This window comes from Anopheles stephensi, chromosome 2, assembly GCF_013141755.1.
Source record: "Anopheles stephensi strain Indian chromosome 2, UCI_ANSTEP_V1.0, whole genome shotgun sequence".
In the NCBI taxonomy this organism is placed as follows: domain Eukaryota; kingdom Metazoa; phylum Arthropoda; class Insecta; order Diptera; family Culicidae; genus Anopheles; species Anopheles stephensi.
The window spans coordinates 33,303,074-33,321,990 of NC_050202.1; the positions used below are offsets into that span (position 1 = coordinate 33,303,074).

The 18,917-nt window shown below is 41.5% G+C and overlaps 1 protein-coding gene across 2 annotated transcripts in view; it reads right to left on the bottom strand.

The window, feature by feature from the left end:
• LOC118507430 (zinc finger protein 503-like) overlaps positions 1–18,917 on the bottom strand; it is a 104,175-nt gene that overhangs the window by 34,673 nt on the left and 50,585 nt on the right. The window contains exon 3 of one of the 2 annotated variants that reach the window (XR_004905632.1): positions 11,104–18,711. Coding sequence is in view for 1 of the 2 variants with exons in the window: in XM_036045902.1 (XP_035901795.1) it covers positions 18,652–18,711 (60 nt within the window). In the remaining variant the exon portion in view is untranslated. Of the gene's footprint in view, positions 1–11,032; positions 18,712–18,917 lie in introns of those variants that run through there. The other variant, XM_036045902.1, reaches the window with a different exon arrangement.

Genomic DNA, 18,917 nt, shown 5'->3' on the forward strand with positions numbered 1-18,917 from the left:
CAATGCTATGTTCGTTGGGTTCTAGCATAGAGCTATAAGATTAGATCTTTTTTTCTTTGTTAGTTTGCAATGGAGTACTAACGCAGTGCTGTGGTAGCAATTTAACCATATTCCATTAGATTCGTTGCAATTTAAAGTAGCCTTTTTTGAACTTACTAACATAAATTTCAAATAGTTTGAATAAGGCATCATGACATTTTAAACAGTCTTAAATTTATTGTGATGTCTTGGTTCCAACACAAAAAATAGCTCTATGGTTTACAATATGTGTAGATGTTTGCAGTAATAAAAAATGATATTTGTGTAAAAATGCTTGTAGTCATAGTAAATATGTAAAAGCACGTGGTTTTGAGACGAAGTATATTTTGTGGCTTTAAACATAATTGGTGTAGTATTTTTTCTTGCCCTAACTTCTTCGTTGTCGTGGAACTTCTCAATCTGCTTGTTGTTGGCATTATTTTTGCAAAGCTCATTAGCTCGGCCTTTTTTTATTCTACTAGAATGGTCCGGCCGTATTACTACTGGCTGGGCTTCTGCATGTTGGATATGAGATGTTAACGGTACAAGCGAGAGATTGCTTCCACTAAAAGGGTTTCGAATCACGTGATGCATCTTTTGAGTCACTTGGTGGACTTTTCATTTGGATAATAGAATCTTGCAATCCTGTTGTGGAAAGTTGCACAACGCTAGACATAATTGAATGCAGTGTTCAGTTGAGGGAAATTTACAATTCGGCTGAGGAACTTTGCAATTTGCTATGTGACGGTTAGCAAAATCTAGTTCGGCCATGGAGCGGCCCGGTAGAAGATGCAACAACGACGCCGTTCTTCACACGGCAGGACCGGGGTTCAAATCCCATCTGAGCCGTTTCCCTCTAAGGAGGACTGACTTTCCAACTTTGCGGTATCAATAAGTCTAGTAAACCAGAAACGGCAGGTGTGACCTAAGAGGTCGTTAAGCCAAAAAGAAAGAGAGTGAGAGCAAGAGAGAGAGACAGAGAGAGACAGAGAGAGAGACAGAGAGAGAGAGAGGTGGTCCGGTGACCGAGACGATAACGCTGTCGGTCTTCATACAGCAAGACCGAGGATCAAATCCCACCTAGACTGCCTCCCTTCTGACTATCTAACTGCTGATAGCTTGGCTTGATAGCTATGGAAACCCAAAGGCCAAGACTATTCAAGGTTGTAGAGCCAAAGAAGCAGAATAAATTAGACCATCATGTAAGTTCTAATCATCAAAGCAGATATGCCTTACAAATGAGATCGTCTAGAGAACTCTTCGTTTTCAAGAGACCAGCAAATGTTGGTGTTATTTATCAGGGAGACCTCATAGTCATGAATGTCTTATCTACGAACAAGACTCCCTGTTGTGCATAAGTTTTCTCCAACCACTTTTTAAAACATCAAGTAAACTCGAAGTCGAAAGGGTTTCATAAAAAGACTTTCTTGTCTTTACGAAAAGATGAGTACAAGGCTCATCTTTCAAAAAGGGGCTCGTTTACCAAAGGTCTTGAAGTCGAAGATATCATCTCAGTCTAAATCTAATTCTAAAGGCTCAATATACTAAAGAAAGAAGTTTATCAAAAGATATTCAGGTCCATAGTCTCGTCCACGCACGTGTTCTCGTAGTTAAAGCACTCATGACCCTTTAGTCTCCTATAGCTTGTGAGCATTACACGAATTTAAATTTTATCCAAAGAATTCTGCATATGAATCTAAGGGTTTTATATAAGATTAAAAATGATTATGACTCGAAAACTTTAACTGAGACTGATCAATTCACCAAATCGCGTCACTCATTTATTATAATGTTACTCTGTTGGATTTTGAAGGAAATATTAGACTGTAATGTAAGCTCAGCTTGCATTAAAATAATCAAGTACTACAAGTCGAATGAAGAATCTTTCATTTCGTGTAAGTACGTAACCGGCATTTATATACCATTCTACTAATTGAGGAAAATGATACAAAAAGAAAACAAAAAAAATGATCGCCTTCTATTTTCGAACCAGAAAAATTGCTACAAGTACAACGGACCCGCGGTGTTTACTCAGCTAAATAAGCAACAGCAATCTTTCCTGGAAAAAGGTGTACCGAAACAATCACTCTGAATTATTAAAAAACACTCCTACCGACCTACCTACCACCGTTCACCGTGCAGCTCGTGTCGTCTGTTTGCAGCAAACTTAACAAAAGCAACTTTAATCAATTTATCGCCACGCTGAAAGTGTGAACTGGCTCTGGGTCTTGGGTGTTAATAATTGATTTGCTCGCGGGTCGGATTAGCAAAAGCGACATGCTCACTTTGCGCTGCACCACCCCGGGGAAAGAAAGGTCCATCCCGTTATTGCCATCGAAAGTGTTTGCGCTCCGGAATGCCCTTCGCTGCCATTACTTTCCATTCAAAAGTTTGATACGAAGACGCTCGAGACGGGCAGAGAACATTCTTAACTCTTGAAAAAGGAAAAAAAAACAAAACAAAACAAAGAAAACCAAAGCGGGGGAAAAAAGCCAAAAGTCGACCATAGAACAAAGAAACGAGCCATTCCCATAACCTTGAGGGAAAATAATGGAAGAACGAAACTGAAAAAAACCCAGAAAACAAGGCATATACGACACCCCGTTTTCCACGTCATTCGATGCTGGTGTGTGACGGAAATATACGGCCACTAGTGTGTGTGTGTGTGTGTGTGTGTGTGTGAGCAGCAGTCGCGTTGTCGGAATTTCATAGCACGCGTTCGCCATGTCAGGCACGTTACACAGAATCCGATGGGACTGTGCTATTTGAAAGCAGACTCAAGCGAGATGACGAGAGCGAACGAAGGCACAGAACGGTTCCCTTATTTTCGTCTCAATTCGAACACCACATTAACATTCTAGTCGCGTGCCCAGTCTAGGGTTTTTCGAAAAATGGACGGCGGTGGGGAAAAAAAAGGTCCAACTGGCTGATTAGCTTCAAGGTCCACTGGCATGTGAGCCGATTAGTTGGCCAAGTCATCACATTTCGGAGGCGTAAGCAGGCGTTTTGTTGGATTAAGCTAAAGGAAATCATTTCGGGACGCACTCTTTACGAGCAGACAAAAATAGGACAAAAGCCTCTAGCGCCTTAATCTGCAAAAAGGAAGTGATAGAGATAGTGGCCGTTCCCGTTTTTTTTGTGCTGGTGTTCCAATTGAAATTTTAAATCCACTCAGATCCACTACAAAAGGCCCTTACTGTCACTTACTTATGTTAGGTTGTTAGTTTTTGTGTCATAAAATATTGACTAGTGGATCAAAACCAGTAGCTTCCGAGAATGACATCGGACGTGACCGGTGTGGTGGTAACGCTGGTGACCTTTAGCGGTGTATTCTCCCGGGTCTGTGGGGAAGGACTGGAAGAAGGGCGCGAAGGGAGAAGGTGGCGGTTTATTTTGCGCTAAAGACACGCAGATGACGTCGAGATCGTTGGCAGCCCGAATCACAAAGGTCGTAAATTTTCTGTCAAATTTTACCCGGTTCCACGGCGTTGCGTCTCGGCCTTTTCTTGAACCGTCTGTAAGCTAAGCGGAAAGCCTTTAGCCTCCTAGGCTTTCGCGTGCACAAGTTTTAATGTTCGCCCGGTGCCCACGTGTAGCCTCGCAGGCTTGGGCTTGGGTTTTGTATGGATTGCCCGGTGTGACTTTCACTTTTCCATCTAGCTCTGTCTCTCTGCCTCTTTCTATATCTGTATTTATTTGTTCACTTGCACGTGTGTGTGTGTGTGTATTTGTTCCAGGGTGGTGTTGTATGGAAATGGAAAATGAGCTTGTTTATGCTAGTGCGTTCGCCTTCGAAAATGAGCCGCCGGGGACATATTAAACAGTAGCGATGATGATGTAGCACATTTTCCAGGATACCTGTATCGGGCACACGATACGTAGCTGAGTTGCGATTTGGCTCCACAGGTGGCTTGTGGTAGAAAGAATGGAACGAGCATTCGCGCGGTGAAACTTTCGGCGTACTTAAGGGAAAAGCGCGTTAGCTGATGCGCGAAACATTAATGAGAATTTCGTACCGTTCGAGTGTGCACAGGTTGATGTAGTGTAGTGATGGCCGTGTCGATAGCGGTGCCTCATTTTAGGGTCATTCGTGGTAGTTACTCCCCGAGTGCATTTTATTCCCACCGAGATGGTCATGCATTGATCGATTGGAATGAAGTAGAAGTTTAGGGGTATCGCAGTTGTGTTGCATTTATTAAGTGTAAATGGATGTTTATGTGAAAATGTAAGAAGTCCAAATTTAACGTTGGTTATGATAGCTTTAACTTAGAGGAGAAATTCAAAAACTGTTAGAGAGGCGATTTTAGAAGAGATAATTTTTATACTTTTAGAGAACGTTCAAAGCGCTTCTTTGTAATGTGTTTCGGCAATAAATATCGTGCATAATATAAAAGAAATAAATATGGGATTGAATAAGAGCACAACATTATTCGATTCTACAGAACAGTATTTTTTTCTTTGAGGTAAATCTGCACACAGAGACCAACGGGGCCCATCCCTTGGCCCATCCATCCATTCATGAAAGGAATAAATGTCAATTTACACCTTGTCAAATCCTATGAATGGAACATATTAATATTGTTATATTGTCCACGGTCACTTCAGTGGGCAGACTTCATGGTACAATACATGTTAAGGCATCTGCTTGACATCCGTGCACGTAGCGCAATGCACCTTTTGCATTAGCTTCCATTTTTCTAGATGGCGTTGACAGAAGCCGTGTCCTATTATCAATTGGGTCTAGAACACTGCTTAGAAGTTATTTTTTGTCTAGAATATCACTGGCCATCAACGCCTATTCATAAATATCAATTTCTGATAAAAACAAGTATTATTTTCGGGACTATATAGCGCTGATGTTCATAAATTAATAACAAAACTTTTAGAAACTGGGAATCCGTGAAAAGAAAAGAAAATTTATTGCACGATCATAAAGTTGTTTTTGAGGGCTGATCACGATTTGAGACGGCCCGGTGGTAGAGGCGTCAAACGGCGCCTTTCTTCACACGTCAGGACTGGGGTTCATATCTCATCCAGACCGCCCCATTCCCCCGTAGTAAAGACTTCTCATGTACGATGTATCAATAAGTCTAGTAAGACAGACACGTGACGTGAATAAGACGAAGAGTATTGACCAAACCATTACAAACCAGTCCGGTTTGAGCCGGTCATTGTTAATAATTTTATCGTTTGACCATGAACGATTTGGTCAACAAACTTAGTACGCTGATTGGACGAAATTTGCCTTGGATATAGTAACTTTGCAAGCTTACCATGGTCAGTTGCTGAATGATTATTTTTCAAAAGTTTAGCAAGACTGATTTTTTTTTTTCGTCTGCTATCTGTATGTAACAAAAACGAATCCTCAGTTAAAGCTCACCCCACACAAAGTACAGCACGGCAAAGTAAGGTTAAAAAATGAACACGTGTCTAGTGCTCCAGCAACACCACAGACCAGTTAACCTCTTTGATGTTCACCAGATTGTGTGAACCTTGTGCTAAAGTTTTGACAGTAGCGTCCAAAACCTGACTGCTAACGTGAGAATGCAGTTTCGCCTCATCAAAAGGAAGCCTTTCGTGCGCTTGTTTTGTAGTTCTTTGTTCTCCGCTAAACGTTCGTTAGTTCGTTCGCTTTCAAAGTGGTCAGCCGTGGAGCAAAGTTTGTGTGGACCTTTTTTTTAAGGAAGGGAGTTCAGTCTATTGGATAACTTCTCCTCAGTTTGGGTGGAACGACGACGACGACCGGGAGTCTGTTCCATAGGATCTGGTTCGGGTGGGCAAGTGCGTGCGTCGAGCGTAATTGCGATTATCTGCAGTCGGATAGAACTATCGCGTGCTGGAAGTTCATTTGGTAGCGCTACCATTTCTGAAGACTTTTTAAATGGCAGCCATCGGTAAAATTGTACGCCAGGATACCGGCATCTAGATCGGGGCAGCCGCGACCCTTTTGCTCGACTCCACTGACGTCAGGAGTCGGGAGGGTCACTTTCAACGAACGCTCGGAAGGATGGAAGGCACTCTCGATTGCTGTGCGTCTTATCGGGGACCAACGTATTGGGAGGGGGGGGCGAGCTTTTATTTTCTTATTTTGGTGCGCACTCCAGGCCGGCACCAAATTGATACCCGGTGCCCGAAAGCTTCCCTCGAGAAATTTCGAGAAAATCTACATCAAACAAAATTGATAACACTTATTAGCGGGCGGGTGAATGCAAAATAAAAATAATCATTCGATAGTTATGTTGGTAAATATAGCTCAGCGATATTTATAGCTTTCGGGCGCATGCAAAGTTATAAAAATGGGAGCTCACCGTCAGGCAATGGCACCGGAGCTCCACTAGTGTGCCGTGGCGTGGCTCACCGTAAGGATTCGGGAAGGATAGATATAAAACACTTTTTATCAACTCAACAATCGTGACCCATTCGAAAGCCACGGTGCAAGAAATCGTGTCCAATTCGCTCGTCTAGGATCTGCTTAAACATGGCTGAGCCAAGCGGTGGCCCTTTGCAATGCCAGAAATAGGTTTGTAAATTCCCTTTGCCTTAGGTTATTCTTCAATGTCTGGTTTGCTACTCATCGAAATAGATGGTCGCATCAGTCTCTATTCGTCAACGAAAGTCAAGTCAAGGGAGACCCTTTTGCCGTATGAAGGCACGGAGCCGTAAAGTTAGCTTACCGAGCCAGCCGAACAAGGTGAAGAGGTTTGGCAGCGAGCAGCGGAGCAACAAAAGGACGCGCCCGGGGAAAGCTTAGTTAAAGATTAATCGAAATGGTTGGCTGCTTTGTGCTTTTTGCTGCGCTCGCGTGAATGGCGTATCAGAGGCGTACCAGCCGTGTACAGGCGCCTGTGGGTGTGTATGTGTGTGATTGCGTGTGATTGCAGTTGTGGGAAATCTCGTACGTGCCTTTCCGAGCCAACCGGAATCCAACAATTCCGTACATCCACGGTACAATCGCTCTTTTCATTACTTTTAGCTGTGTGAGATCCAACGGCCGGACGAGCTAACTTTCTCGGACAAAATTTGCTGTCAGGTCTTACAGGGTTCGATCGTTAGCGCGGACACATGTGATAAGATTAGCGGTAGTTGGGTGTTTATAACATGTTTTAGAGATTTTTTACTACGTTTTCAACAGCTGAAAGACATTGGAATAAATATCTATTATCCTGAATCAGTCAAAAATCAGAATCAGAACAAGTGAATAGCGGCCTGGTTGCAGATGCGACAGCGGGTCCAGTCTTCACACGGCAGAACCGGGGTTCCGATCTCTTCTGAACCGTTCCCACATAGGGAAGACTGCCTATCCAACTATGGGGCATCAATTAGTCTAGTAAGACAGAAATAGCAGGCAAGCCCTAAGAGGTCGTTAGGCCAAGAAAGAAGAAGTTGTCAATCAGCCCTAAGAATTTTGATAGTATGACCATATTAAACAGGCTTCGAACTTCTCTACAACTCTAGGCCGTTCTTGATGTATAATATAAAACTATACATCAAAAACTATGATACAAAAGACTTTCAACAGTTAATTTAAATAACATTAAGCCTTCAAATAATTCAAAATCATGTGAAAATATCAAGCTTAAGTAATACACACAGGCCGAGAGAATAAAAAGTCATTGACACATTAAGCATAAAAGACATGAATATTTCTGACAAAGTACGTTTAGTCCTTCCTAATTTTGCTCCTTCAGTTCTAAATCCTTGGATATTTAACCTCTTGTCTGTCTTGAGTAGAGAGTGACAGTTCCATATCGTAACTGACGTCGTAAATATAAAAAAATATCGTAGTGATATTTTTATTAGTAAGATACGCACTTGCCATTCATGGCATATCTTAGTTAAATCGATGGTCAAGGTCGCTGGAGCTGGTGAGGGGCCATAGCGATCACTACATAATAATATGGCTATTGCTCTTAATGTTGTGTTGTGATAAGACACAACATTAAGAGCAATAGCCAAGTTTATGTTCAAAATCTTTAGACAAATCAGATTTGTACCATTGACGGTCCATTAAAGTTGCGAACCCTGTAATCGTTCTGCTGCGCAACAAAAGCACAAGGCAAGACGGTGGCAGACGGGTAAGTTTTGGCGCTATTTTTAGACCACTGAAATGGGTTGTTTCGCTTCAACACGCTCCCATCATTACGCCTCGCCGTGCGTTAGTTCGGAGCGTTCCACCGTCCGCTGGAGGAAGTCATACCTTTACTACGATTTTTCTTTGCACCTCAACTAAAATGCTTCGGTCGATAGGAGTATCGAAGGCGAGCGGACGAGGACGATGGCAAGACACGATGGCTGCAAAGTGCTCAGGTTGGTTGAAATGTTTGCAACGCAAAATATGTGTGGTTTGGTGTGGCAAACGGAGGTAAATTAAAGCAGTTGCTCTCAACCTTTGCGGGTACCAAGGAACGGTCGCCAGCGATAGGATGCTCCAGAGCATGGCGGGTTTCGGTGGTGTATGTGCTTTTTGTGCGTCGAGAAGAAGGGTGGGTGAGTTTGAGCCAACTAATTGAATCAATTAAACCTGTTGACGTCATTTATGGGTTGACAGCGGTTAAGGGTTTTACAGTGAACGCACAACCGAAAGAACATTCGTTAGGGATATTATGTGAGCTTGGCGTTGGCGCCTTCAAACTCCCCTAGAATGGTAGCACGAGCCTTCCGAGCAGATAAAATGCTCAAATATCCATTCTTCGCTACCAAACACTTCTAACCGCATTGAAATGTTGTGTTTCAACCCGATACGATAACGTTGAAACGCTAATGTTCTGAGAAAACAATATCCAAACCAATTCTCTGTAAAACATAAATACACAAGTGGGAAGGGGCATCACATTTCACTTAATCTTGGTCTGGCACGCGAGCCGTTTTCTTCGGAAGCAATGATGAAGGATAAACGTGTCTTTGAGTGAGGAAAACGCAGGAGTTGATGTGTTCATCGTGAATGTTTATTTACTACACATTGTAATTGAGTGTTGCAGCAATAAACCCGGTAAGAAAAGGTAGACAAAACTTTACCCTATTTGATAAGAGTTTAGTGGTGATTAGTGGTTTTGTGTGTGAAATAGCTCACTATATCGTATTAAACTGCAAGCAAAACATTTCTAGCAAAAGCAAACTAGCAGAAACACAAACCAATCGCTTAGCAGCCAAAGTTGCAAAGAATTTTTTAACGTGTTACAATCCGGCACAGAACTTTCTACAAACAGAAGCCGGATTAGAAAGTTGGACAGTTTCTCGTGGCTTGTAATTAATGCCGCATTGTTTGAGTAGCAGCAGCAACTTTGACCAACAGAACACACCCAACATGCCATCATATAAAGGCATTCGTTGACGCCATCGATTGACCTTTTGAGTGATCCCACAGGATTATGGCGGATTAGACACTATTGTGAAGTGCAAACATCAACCACAGATCGTAGTTTGATCCGAATGGTGGTCGATGATTCGAATGTTTCGATCGACCGTCGGAGTGAAGTACGGGAAAGCATTTGTTTTTGTCGTATTGTTTGGTTTGTTTAAGATGTTAAGGGCAAAATGTTTAAAACATCGTTATACTTAAACACATAACCTAAACTTGAAGTATGAAATGAAACAGCTTTGTAGCTTTGAAGCAGAGAGAAACTGGTGGGATCTGGTGGCCATGAACTGGCGATAAGGACAACGATCTTCACATGCCACGATTGAGTATCCCATCCCAGCCTTATCGTCATCTCAAATGGACTGTTTATCCAGCTACGGGTAAAATCAAGTTAGGCAATGGTAGATCGAGACTTCTCGAAGTCGTATAGCCAAAACTGAAGGAGAAGAAACTGCTTAATCGATGTCTTATGCATAGTCATCACATGCGGTGGTAACAATACGCCGTCAAGCGGTAAAAATAAATTTCCTTCGATGAAATTCTTTTGAAGGAACGTGTTCACCCCATTTTGTTTAAGTAGTTTTGATAACTATTTTTAGTGTCTGCGTGTTAATTTTTGTGATCGATAAGGGAATTGATTAGGCTTCCTGAAAATTTAAATTTACCTTGGCCTAACCTTAGAGTAACCGAACACTAAGTTTTGGTTGTTTGGTTGGAGTGCTTTTAAAGTGTAGTTTTATTTATAACAGAATCAGCTAATGGTTACAAACACTGGTAGGTTCTCTCCTACCTCCTCTTCAGCATGTATCAAAGCTGGTCTGGACGAAGTACACTTTCGAGTGAAACAACGATTTTACGAAAATAAACGCCAAGAGCCCTATATGAAAACGTGTCAAAAATATCGGATATCGGAAGCAGTAATTACAATTCTAGCATCTCTTAAATGATTTTATTTTCGTATATGGCAACAGGGCTTCTACCAGGGTGGCCTGACCACCCAACCAACCACGTGGTATTCTGATGTATTGTAAGCAATTGGATGACCGGCGTGACCCATCAGGCCAAGTAAGCCCAGAAGAAGAAGATGTTGAAAATGTTGCGAAGGTGAAAACTTGTGTCGATATTAACTGGATTAGCCTAAATTGTAAGAATGACAATGACCATCAGCTGTCATGTGAAGGATCCTGCGCCAGGGGGATAAGCTTGAACGTGAAGCTAGAGAAGTTCATCTGAGACATGGTGGTGGAAACTCGGGGGACCATCTTCTAAATGCCTATCCAGATCTTGGCTTATTCAGATGACATGGACATCATTGATTTGAGGATCTCATATTTAGCAGAAGCTACCAAAGGATCAAACGAGCGGCCAAACAGGTGACAGGTATCATAGCTTTGACATCGTTTAAAAATTTACCCAGCTATTGGGTGGAAATAGGGATGCGTTCAGTGGTGTTGAACTTCAACCGGAAATGCTTATCACTATGGACGTAGCAGGACTTCTATATGTCATTTACAGCACCTCCGATCTGCTGGGAGCAAGGACCTGGAGCATTTCCTAGCGGCGTAAGAGAGATTTATGGCTATGGATATGCAAATGACGACTCTTGATCCTAGCCATTTTGGAGGATTCCTATCGAATTCTAAGACCACGAAGTGGTTGAAGCGCCTGATACGTAATTTATTTCGATACATCAATAAATTTCAGTGTAAAAAAGTTATTTCACTTACCAGCATCGATTGTAGTAAACACCGTGTTCGTGCTCGTATCAGAGCACATTCCTTGCCGGATCGGATCGCTCACCAAGTAACTGGCACAAAATTTTTTGTTCTTCCATTTAACGGGATCACATTTGAGGTTATAAGAGGACCATGCTTATATGCAGTGTGCTCCCAGTGCACCATTAGCCTAATGGATGTTAACTAAGCTAGATTCTGTTTAGAACATCTGTAGTATGTATCTTGCGTTACTGTTGTCTTAAATGCGATGCATAAATCTCGATGCAAAGCTTCTTCTGTGTTTTATTCAGCAACTATGTGCCGTTTTTGTTTCGTTTCGCTCCCTCCAAGAAGTTCCTTTTCGCTCGAGAAAGGTCGCCAACAAGCGCTTCCATTGTCAGATACTGTGATTGTGATTGGTGGAAGTAATGGTAGTGAAGGTGAAGGTGAAACATTATAAACATATGCATCGTGCTTGTGGTTAGAAGGCATGCGGTGCGGTGGTGGTGGTGGTGGTGGTGCGTGATAGAAAACTGGGTCAGAAAGTAAACAGAGGTGCATTAGATGGCGGTTGCGTGGCATCAAACATTGTGCTACTGAGATGACTCCCAGTTGCTACTACTGTACGCGTTGCTACTATTGGTATTGGTAAGTTAGTTGGGCTCCGCAAAAAACAAAACCATAATTTACACCTTGCCGCGCTCCTTGCCTCGCACTCCTCTTTCTCTTTTCGGCTACACACGAAACCCCCAAGTGCGGAATCGACGGTAGAGTGTGAGTTTTCCTTCTCGAAACTAAAGAAAACAAAGGACAAAAGGTGAACAAAATCAAACCATCAAAGTAATGTTCGTTTTTTTTCGTATTTTTATTTTAATATATTTATTATATCTAAATTAGTTTATATGTTTTTCCAGTTGCATTGCCTGTCCCTTCGCTATTTACCACCCGCTTTCGGTGGCTTAATCCCTATCGCAAAACAAACCTTTGTTTGTTTTGTTGCTTCATCTTCGCCTGCGCCCTTGTTGCCTCAAATTTTGTTTTGCTGCTGCTTTTTGTTCTCTTTTCACTTGTAACACTGTTTTGCGAGTTGTGTGTGTGGGTGTGTTTGGTTTTGGGTCAGTGTCTCTACATTGATAAGCCTCGTATATGTGCAACGTGTGTTGGTTTTGTTTGCTTAGGCCTTTTCGATTTTGCTGTTGTTTATGATGCACATAAACAAACACACACACACACACACTCGCAACGTCATCCATTTTGTTTGCAAATAACATCTGTTTGAATTAACATTCAGGCTTTTACAGTGTGTGTTTCAACGTTTTTTTTTCGTTTTGATTTTGCTTTTTAAATGTTGCTTCTAGTTTGACACCTAAAAAGAGAGGGCTACTCTTAAGTATCGATGATTGTAGGTTGCCTTTGGTTTTTGTTGCTTTCTTGCTTTCCCTCAACCGTGAGCTACTTTCGCTGAATGCTCTTTACCGTTTTTTTGTGGTTGTGGTTGCCTACCGTTAAACATTTAACGCGATTTTTGTTTTTAGTTTCGCATACCCTTTTTCGCGCGAGCACTTTTGGCTGATACCAGTAGCGTATCGTACCGCACTAAATAACAAATATTTCCATTCAAAAACGACCGAGCAGAGAGTGGGTCCCTCCACTGTTTGTGACGGCTTTTTCCACGCATTTGCAGTTTGGTGGTTTTAACGAGCGTCGCTCTATTTCGTTTTGTTTTTTGTCCCGTGTTTTTCTGCTTGTTTTTTTTATCTTTTATGCCGACTGTTTTGTTTTTGGGAGGCTTTCTTTCGTGTCTAGTCTTTTGGTGGCGCTTTGTTTGTTTTTTTGCCAGTGTGTACACATTCATTGATTGGGAGCCCATGATGTTGAACGAAAGAAAAAAAAAAGGCACGAGAAACATGTGTTTCAATCGAGAGCGGCTGGTTGTTGATGTTTTCATTCGCTTTAAAACACACAATTATGACTCTCGTATTGTTCTTCAAACAGTGGGCCGATCGAACCATCAAAAGGTGCCAACTGTAACGTACTCTAACGTCCCATCGTCGTGAGTAATCCTTTGGCAGACTTTCGGCAATGGCTTCCTCCGTCGAGTAGTGATGCCTGCACTCTTATCCGATCCCTATCAAATCCTGATCAAAACTCAATCAAATCTTCATCGAATCCCAATAGAATCCCAAACGAATCCTAGTGGAATCCCGATTGAATCCCACTGGATTCCCGGACTGGAAAATTTCAATGGCATCCCAATTAAATCCTAATGGTATCTTCATCGGATCCCAATCCGATTTGAATCTTTTAAGGGATTAGATCTTCGCACCTCCCGAGTCCCAAATCTTCCATCACTACTGTCGAGGCCCTTAAAGTTCGAGAAATTACGAACAAACTAATGTGGAATCGTTTCGCTTAACTTAACCGAAATGCGAAAGATAAGATCAAAAAGATTATTGCTATGTTTCTCTCTTTTCTTCTCTTGATTGAAGTGCAGTGTGAGAGCAAGCGATTCGCGTTTCTTAAGCTGACAAGATTGTATGACTCTTCTCACACTGCGCTCTCACATACACCAACACGGATATCGGAACGGATCGGAACGCTTCCAGAGCGTCCATTAAACGGGAGGTACGCGGCGTACGGCAATCCGACTATTGAAAGTGAGCGCCAGGCTCGGAAGCGTGTAGCGTGTGGTAGACGGGCGTTCCGTTTGCCGGCAGAACGCGCGCGCTGAAATCGGTTGGCGGTTTACTAATACTTAATAGTGATGAGCTTTAAAAAACACCCATTGTTAAGTAGAATATTGTTTTATACTCTGGCTAGCTACGTTTTTTTCCTCATGTTACTCTTCTTCCTCTTCCTCTTCATCTTGTTTTAGTTAGTGTGTACGCGTTCAACTGCGGCTCTACTAAGTCAGTCTTTTCATTATAATTTACTTGTTTTGTTTGCTTAAACATTTACCATTGCTCTCGAACAGGAGAACCCCCCTCCCCCTCCCAATCTTCGTGAGGTGCAGAGAGTGTCGTAGTTTAGCAATAGGAACTTTGCTATTGCTAGAGTACTCTCTCTCTCTCTCACTCTCGTGTTTTGTTTCTCTCTTTGTTCCGTGATACTAATGCGTAACAGAAACTAGTTTGCCAATTCGTCCCCGTAAAGTACAGAGCACTTCAAGATTAAGCACCTTATTAAAACCTAAAAAAGTAATAGAATCGAAGGCTATGGGCTCCCAAGCAATGAACACACTTTCTCATCTCTTGTACAACGTGAGGCTCGAGATGTTTGCTGCCACATGTATGCGACCCTTCCGTGCGATTTTTCGTCGGGTTCGATAACCCTTTGCGTGGCTTATCTGCATTGCCTACTTTAGACCTGTGAAATAGCTCAGAAGGGAACGACCAATTGACCGATTGGGTTGTTGAAACGTAGCGTTACGGAGCACAATGCTAACCATGCTGTGCCATCAATTGACAAGTTCTTTTGAAGAACATTCGAATGAATCAACGGAAAAGCTGCTTTACTTGAGCCACACTTTCATCCTCATTCTTACCTTATAACTTCCATGTTTGTTTTTCTCTTTCTCGTTCCGTTTCGTTTCATTTCGTTCATGCAACCAACAGTAACAACATCGATAACAGCAACAAACAATGGAATTTTGCAACGTGAAAGATAGATAAGGTTAAGAGAAAAAAACGGGGGGGAAATAAAAGGAAAACAGTAACAAATGAACATTCAGTGCAGGCGTATGAGTGTGATTGGAATGGTTTTTGCCGGAACAGGTATGGTGGGTATGGGGGGTGGAATGATGAGCGATCCAGTGTCTGTATGTGTTTGTTTGTGGGAGAGCTTTTTGTATTTTTTTGCTTGCTTTTCTATAAGACACATTATAGGAACAGACTTTGTGTTTTTGCTATGCTTTTTAATTTGTGTGTTTGCATGTTTTAACGCATTTTTGTCTGTAAACAAAAGTTTTTTTTCTAGCTTTTAAATTAATAATACTTTCTGTTTCAATGACACATGCTACAATAACTCCTTCTTGTCGTCGGAAAAGAATGTTTTCTAAAGTGAAAGGACCGTTAAATCATTTTACGTTTCTGGTTGCTCTTTGCTTTCTGCCTGCTTGCTCTAAATTTTGTCCACTTGCATATGTAACAGTGTATCACCTCTAGCTTCAAAATCGAAGTTTTTTTTTTGGTTGTAAATTAGTTTTTCTCCTTTTCTTCGTTGAATCACTGAGTGTTTCGTCGCCGATCACTAACACTTTGGTTGAGTGCGGTAACGCATCGCCGAACCGTAAGCACTTCGGTCGCAGCCATTTTAGAGCTTTCACAGTCGATTCACTGTACACCATTTTGTGTTGGGTTTGTTGGGCACTGCAACATTTGCTTTTTTGTCTGGTCAGCAGTTGTGATGACGCGTCGTGAAGTGTTGCTGATCACAGCGGAGTTGCTGAACATTTCCTTGAAGATGGGGAATCAATGCAGGGCCTTGAGATGGTTCGCATTATGACAACGCAGACAACACGCCTGAACTGCACTCAAACCTGACTCGATTTGAACTCTGGTTGTAGTATAGAGAGAGAAAGATGTTTGTCTGTTGGATTTTCTTCTATTTCCTCCTATCGTTCCCACTGTTCTTGATCCTGTTTCGCTTAGTTTTGTGTATATCTTGACCCGGGTCTGTTCGACTCGGCCATTTGCATCTCTCGCGTGTTTTGTTGTGTTCTCAGTGTATCATCAATATTTACTGTTTAATATTTGTTGTTTGTAGATAATATTGTGCAAATAGACATTTATAAGTAATGCTGTTGATGAGCGAGATTTTGTAGCGTCCTTTGGGCTTTGCTATTGAAAATAAGAGTGTGGCTATGTACATACGTGAGGGACACGTGGGGAATGTTCTGCTGCTGTATCGCTGTGCGTTTTGGTATGTGTGGTACGTGATAGGCGTTACTCGCAAAAGGGGGTAAAACGTTACCCCGCTCGAGGTGGCTTTCTGCACCGGCGCGTTTAACCAAACTAATAGGATACTGGTATACTGGTAGGCTCATTGTACATGCGGGTACTGGAAATAAAATTAATCAACAAAAAGCCCTTTGCTCGCTTCATGCTCACGCTTGTGACACATGGCTTGTGATGGCCTTTGGTGAGTGATTGATGTTGACCGGTATGTTCTGTTATTTTTTGACGAACTCTAACCTTAACTTTAGTTGAATGCTACTCGCTGATTTACACACACACATTCGACCATTCGGCTTAATCTAATCAATTGCACTGCCACCTACGAAACGCCCTGAAACGACTCTAAAACATATCAGTACGCAACCTGGTTAAATAAGGTAAAGTTGAAATATGATACAAGATTTTAAAAAAATCATTTTTTATTAAAAAACTTGAAAATCTTAAAAAGATGTTTGAAAATATCATAAATACACAAAGAATATAAAAGAAGTATGTCTACTCCATGGCTCAGAATAAAGTTATAAACTCAACATAAGAATGTAAAACAAAAAACTCCAAGTACACCTTCGACTGACATCTGTCCACACATGTCACCGCGTTTTTTCGCTCCACAATTTCTCTCTACTTCACGCTGGGCTTACACGAATGGTTGCTGTGTGCGTGCGCCCTTTAATTTACTGTCGCGTGGATGGTCGATTAGAGATATTGATATTATCAGTCATTTTTGTCATGTTTTTGTTTTTTGTTATTTTGGTTCGCTTTGTGCCCATCGCCCCGACCCCGGCTAGTGGCTGTGGGTTTTCCTATGGCTTCGGTGATTAAATCATCAAATCGTCCACTCGGCAAGCCGTCTTGATAGCCGATCGGCTTGTGTGTTGCCTATTGTTAGGTCTACTGTGACTCCTGCTCGTCGGGGGCTTGTAGCTGCACCGTTTGCTTAGTCCTTCATTACGCATCGATATTTAGCATTTAAGGATCTAAAGAGTTTTGTGTTTGTTATTTGCTTAAACTGCTCACTTATCTATACAATATAGCTGCCTTGTCCATGAGAATAGTTTTCCTCCTCAATGTTTGTGTGTGTGATGTTGTGGTTTGTGTGTGTTTATGTTACTTCAAAACGGGAATGATGTAGAGAAAAGTGTGCATTCCATAAATGATGTTGCATGGTTTTTTGAACATTCGTGGAATAAAAAGAAAATGTTGTGCTGGTTGTTAAACATTTTCCAGTTGTTAAGGTATTGTTGACTCGTTTAAGCTTTGGTGCTACACGTTTAGTGGAACCATTAGCCAGGTGTTTGTTTCGATAAAAGATGGCATTTTGGAGTTGGGAAAAAAGAAAATTTGATTGTTTTGACCTAGAAAGAAAGGGTTTGTGAAAGTAGAGTAGTTTAGATTTGTGATTTTGGAAAGAAGGGGGATCGTTTTACAGTTTGTGTTTGATTTTGATTTACAATTTAGAAGAAAAAATGTACATTCATTTCATACACTTACTTAACTATATGTTACGATCGGATTTGAGTGTGTGAGTGTGTATATGTGTGTGTTGGTGACTGTTTGCTTGTTTTATGTGGGAAAGTTGTAGTTTTCGTTTATCAACTTACATATCCTTTCAGTTTCTACCCTTCATCGCTGTGTGCTTGTTCTTCTATTCGGCTTGTATTTAAATCTTGACATTTTATCTAGGGATTGGCTTTCGTATCATCATGTTTCACATACCTCTTCAGCACACATTCACACATCCACAGACAATCGTATAACAGTTCACTGCAAATGTACACTCATCCAACCCATTCCCCATCTCGGTGCCCTTCCAATCCAGTTGCATTCGTATGATCAACAGCCTTCACTTCGAATTTGATTCGCTCACATTCACGATCTCGATTCTCACATTCATATCTGTCGCACTGCTCCACACTCATCATATGACGTACGGAATATCCTTGTTGCTGTCGCCTACTCATTCGTGTCGTTGCTTACAAGCTAGGGCTTAGTTGGTAAATATATGTTTGTATATAGATCTATGTATATATATATAGTAAGATCATCTGCTTTTTGAGTTTTGACATTTTCGTTTTGTTCTGTTGTTGCTGTGTTGGAATGCGGTATTTTCGTCCAGCCTGTATCAAAGTGTCCAGCACAGTGAATGAAGTTAACACAGCATCGCGTTTTGAGTTGCTTTTCGTCTTTCTTGTCGCAAGTTTGTCTTTGCCTTTGCTTAATCATATGTACAGAATACTTCATTTCTATTTTTACAACGTCTTTGCATTTCCTCCTCTTTCACGCATTGCTGTGTTTAATGATTTGAAGTACAGTTATTGCTGCATCCACTTGCTTACGTTGTTAGCTTTCATCGTTGGACTCGACTTTGGTAGGGGCCATGTGTTTGCTTTTGTTGTTGTAAAATAACGTTTTTTTATGTCGTGTATTTGAATGTTTTTGTTTCTCAGTTTTCTTTCTCCATCTTTCTCTCTTTTCCTCTTTATCTCTTTCTTGTTTTTCAACCACTCTCTCTACTTTGCTTGTCAACCACTTTTCAACTGTTTTCTATGTTCTCGAACTAGCACTAGTACAGCGATGCTGTCGGGAGCTGTGTGAAATGTACAACTTAACGGCCTCGAGCCCATCTCAATAAGGCGTCCGCTAATACGTCGAGATGTGCTTTCGTCTGTAAGGAAGGAGCAGAAATGTATGATTGGTTAGCACAAAACAATAGTTGTGAATGGTACTATGAAATGGTGATGGATTTATTGCTACTGCTGTGCAGCTGGTAAGTGTGCTTTTAATTTTAATGTATTTATTTTTTATTTTATGTCATTAATTTTACTTTAAAATCATATATTTCATGTCTTGCTTCGTTTTTCATTAAACACC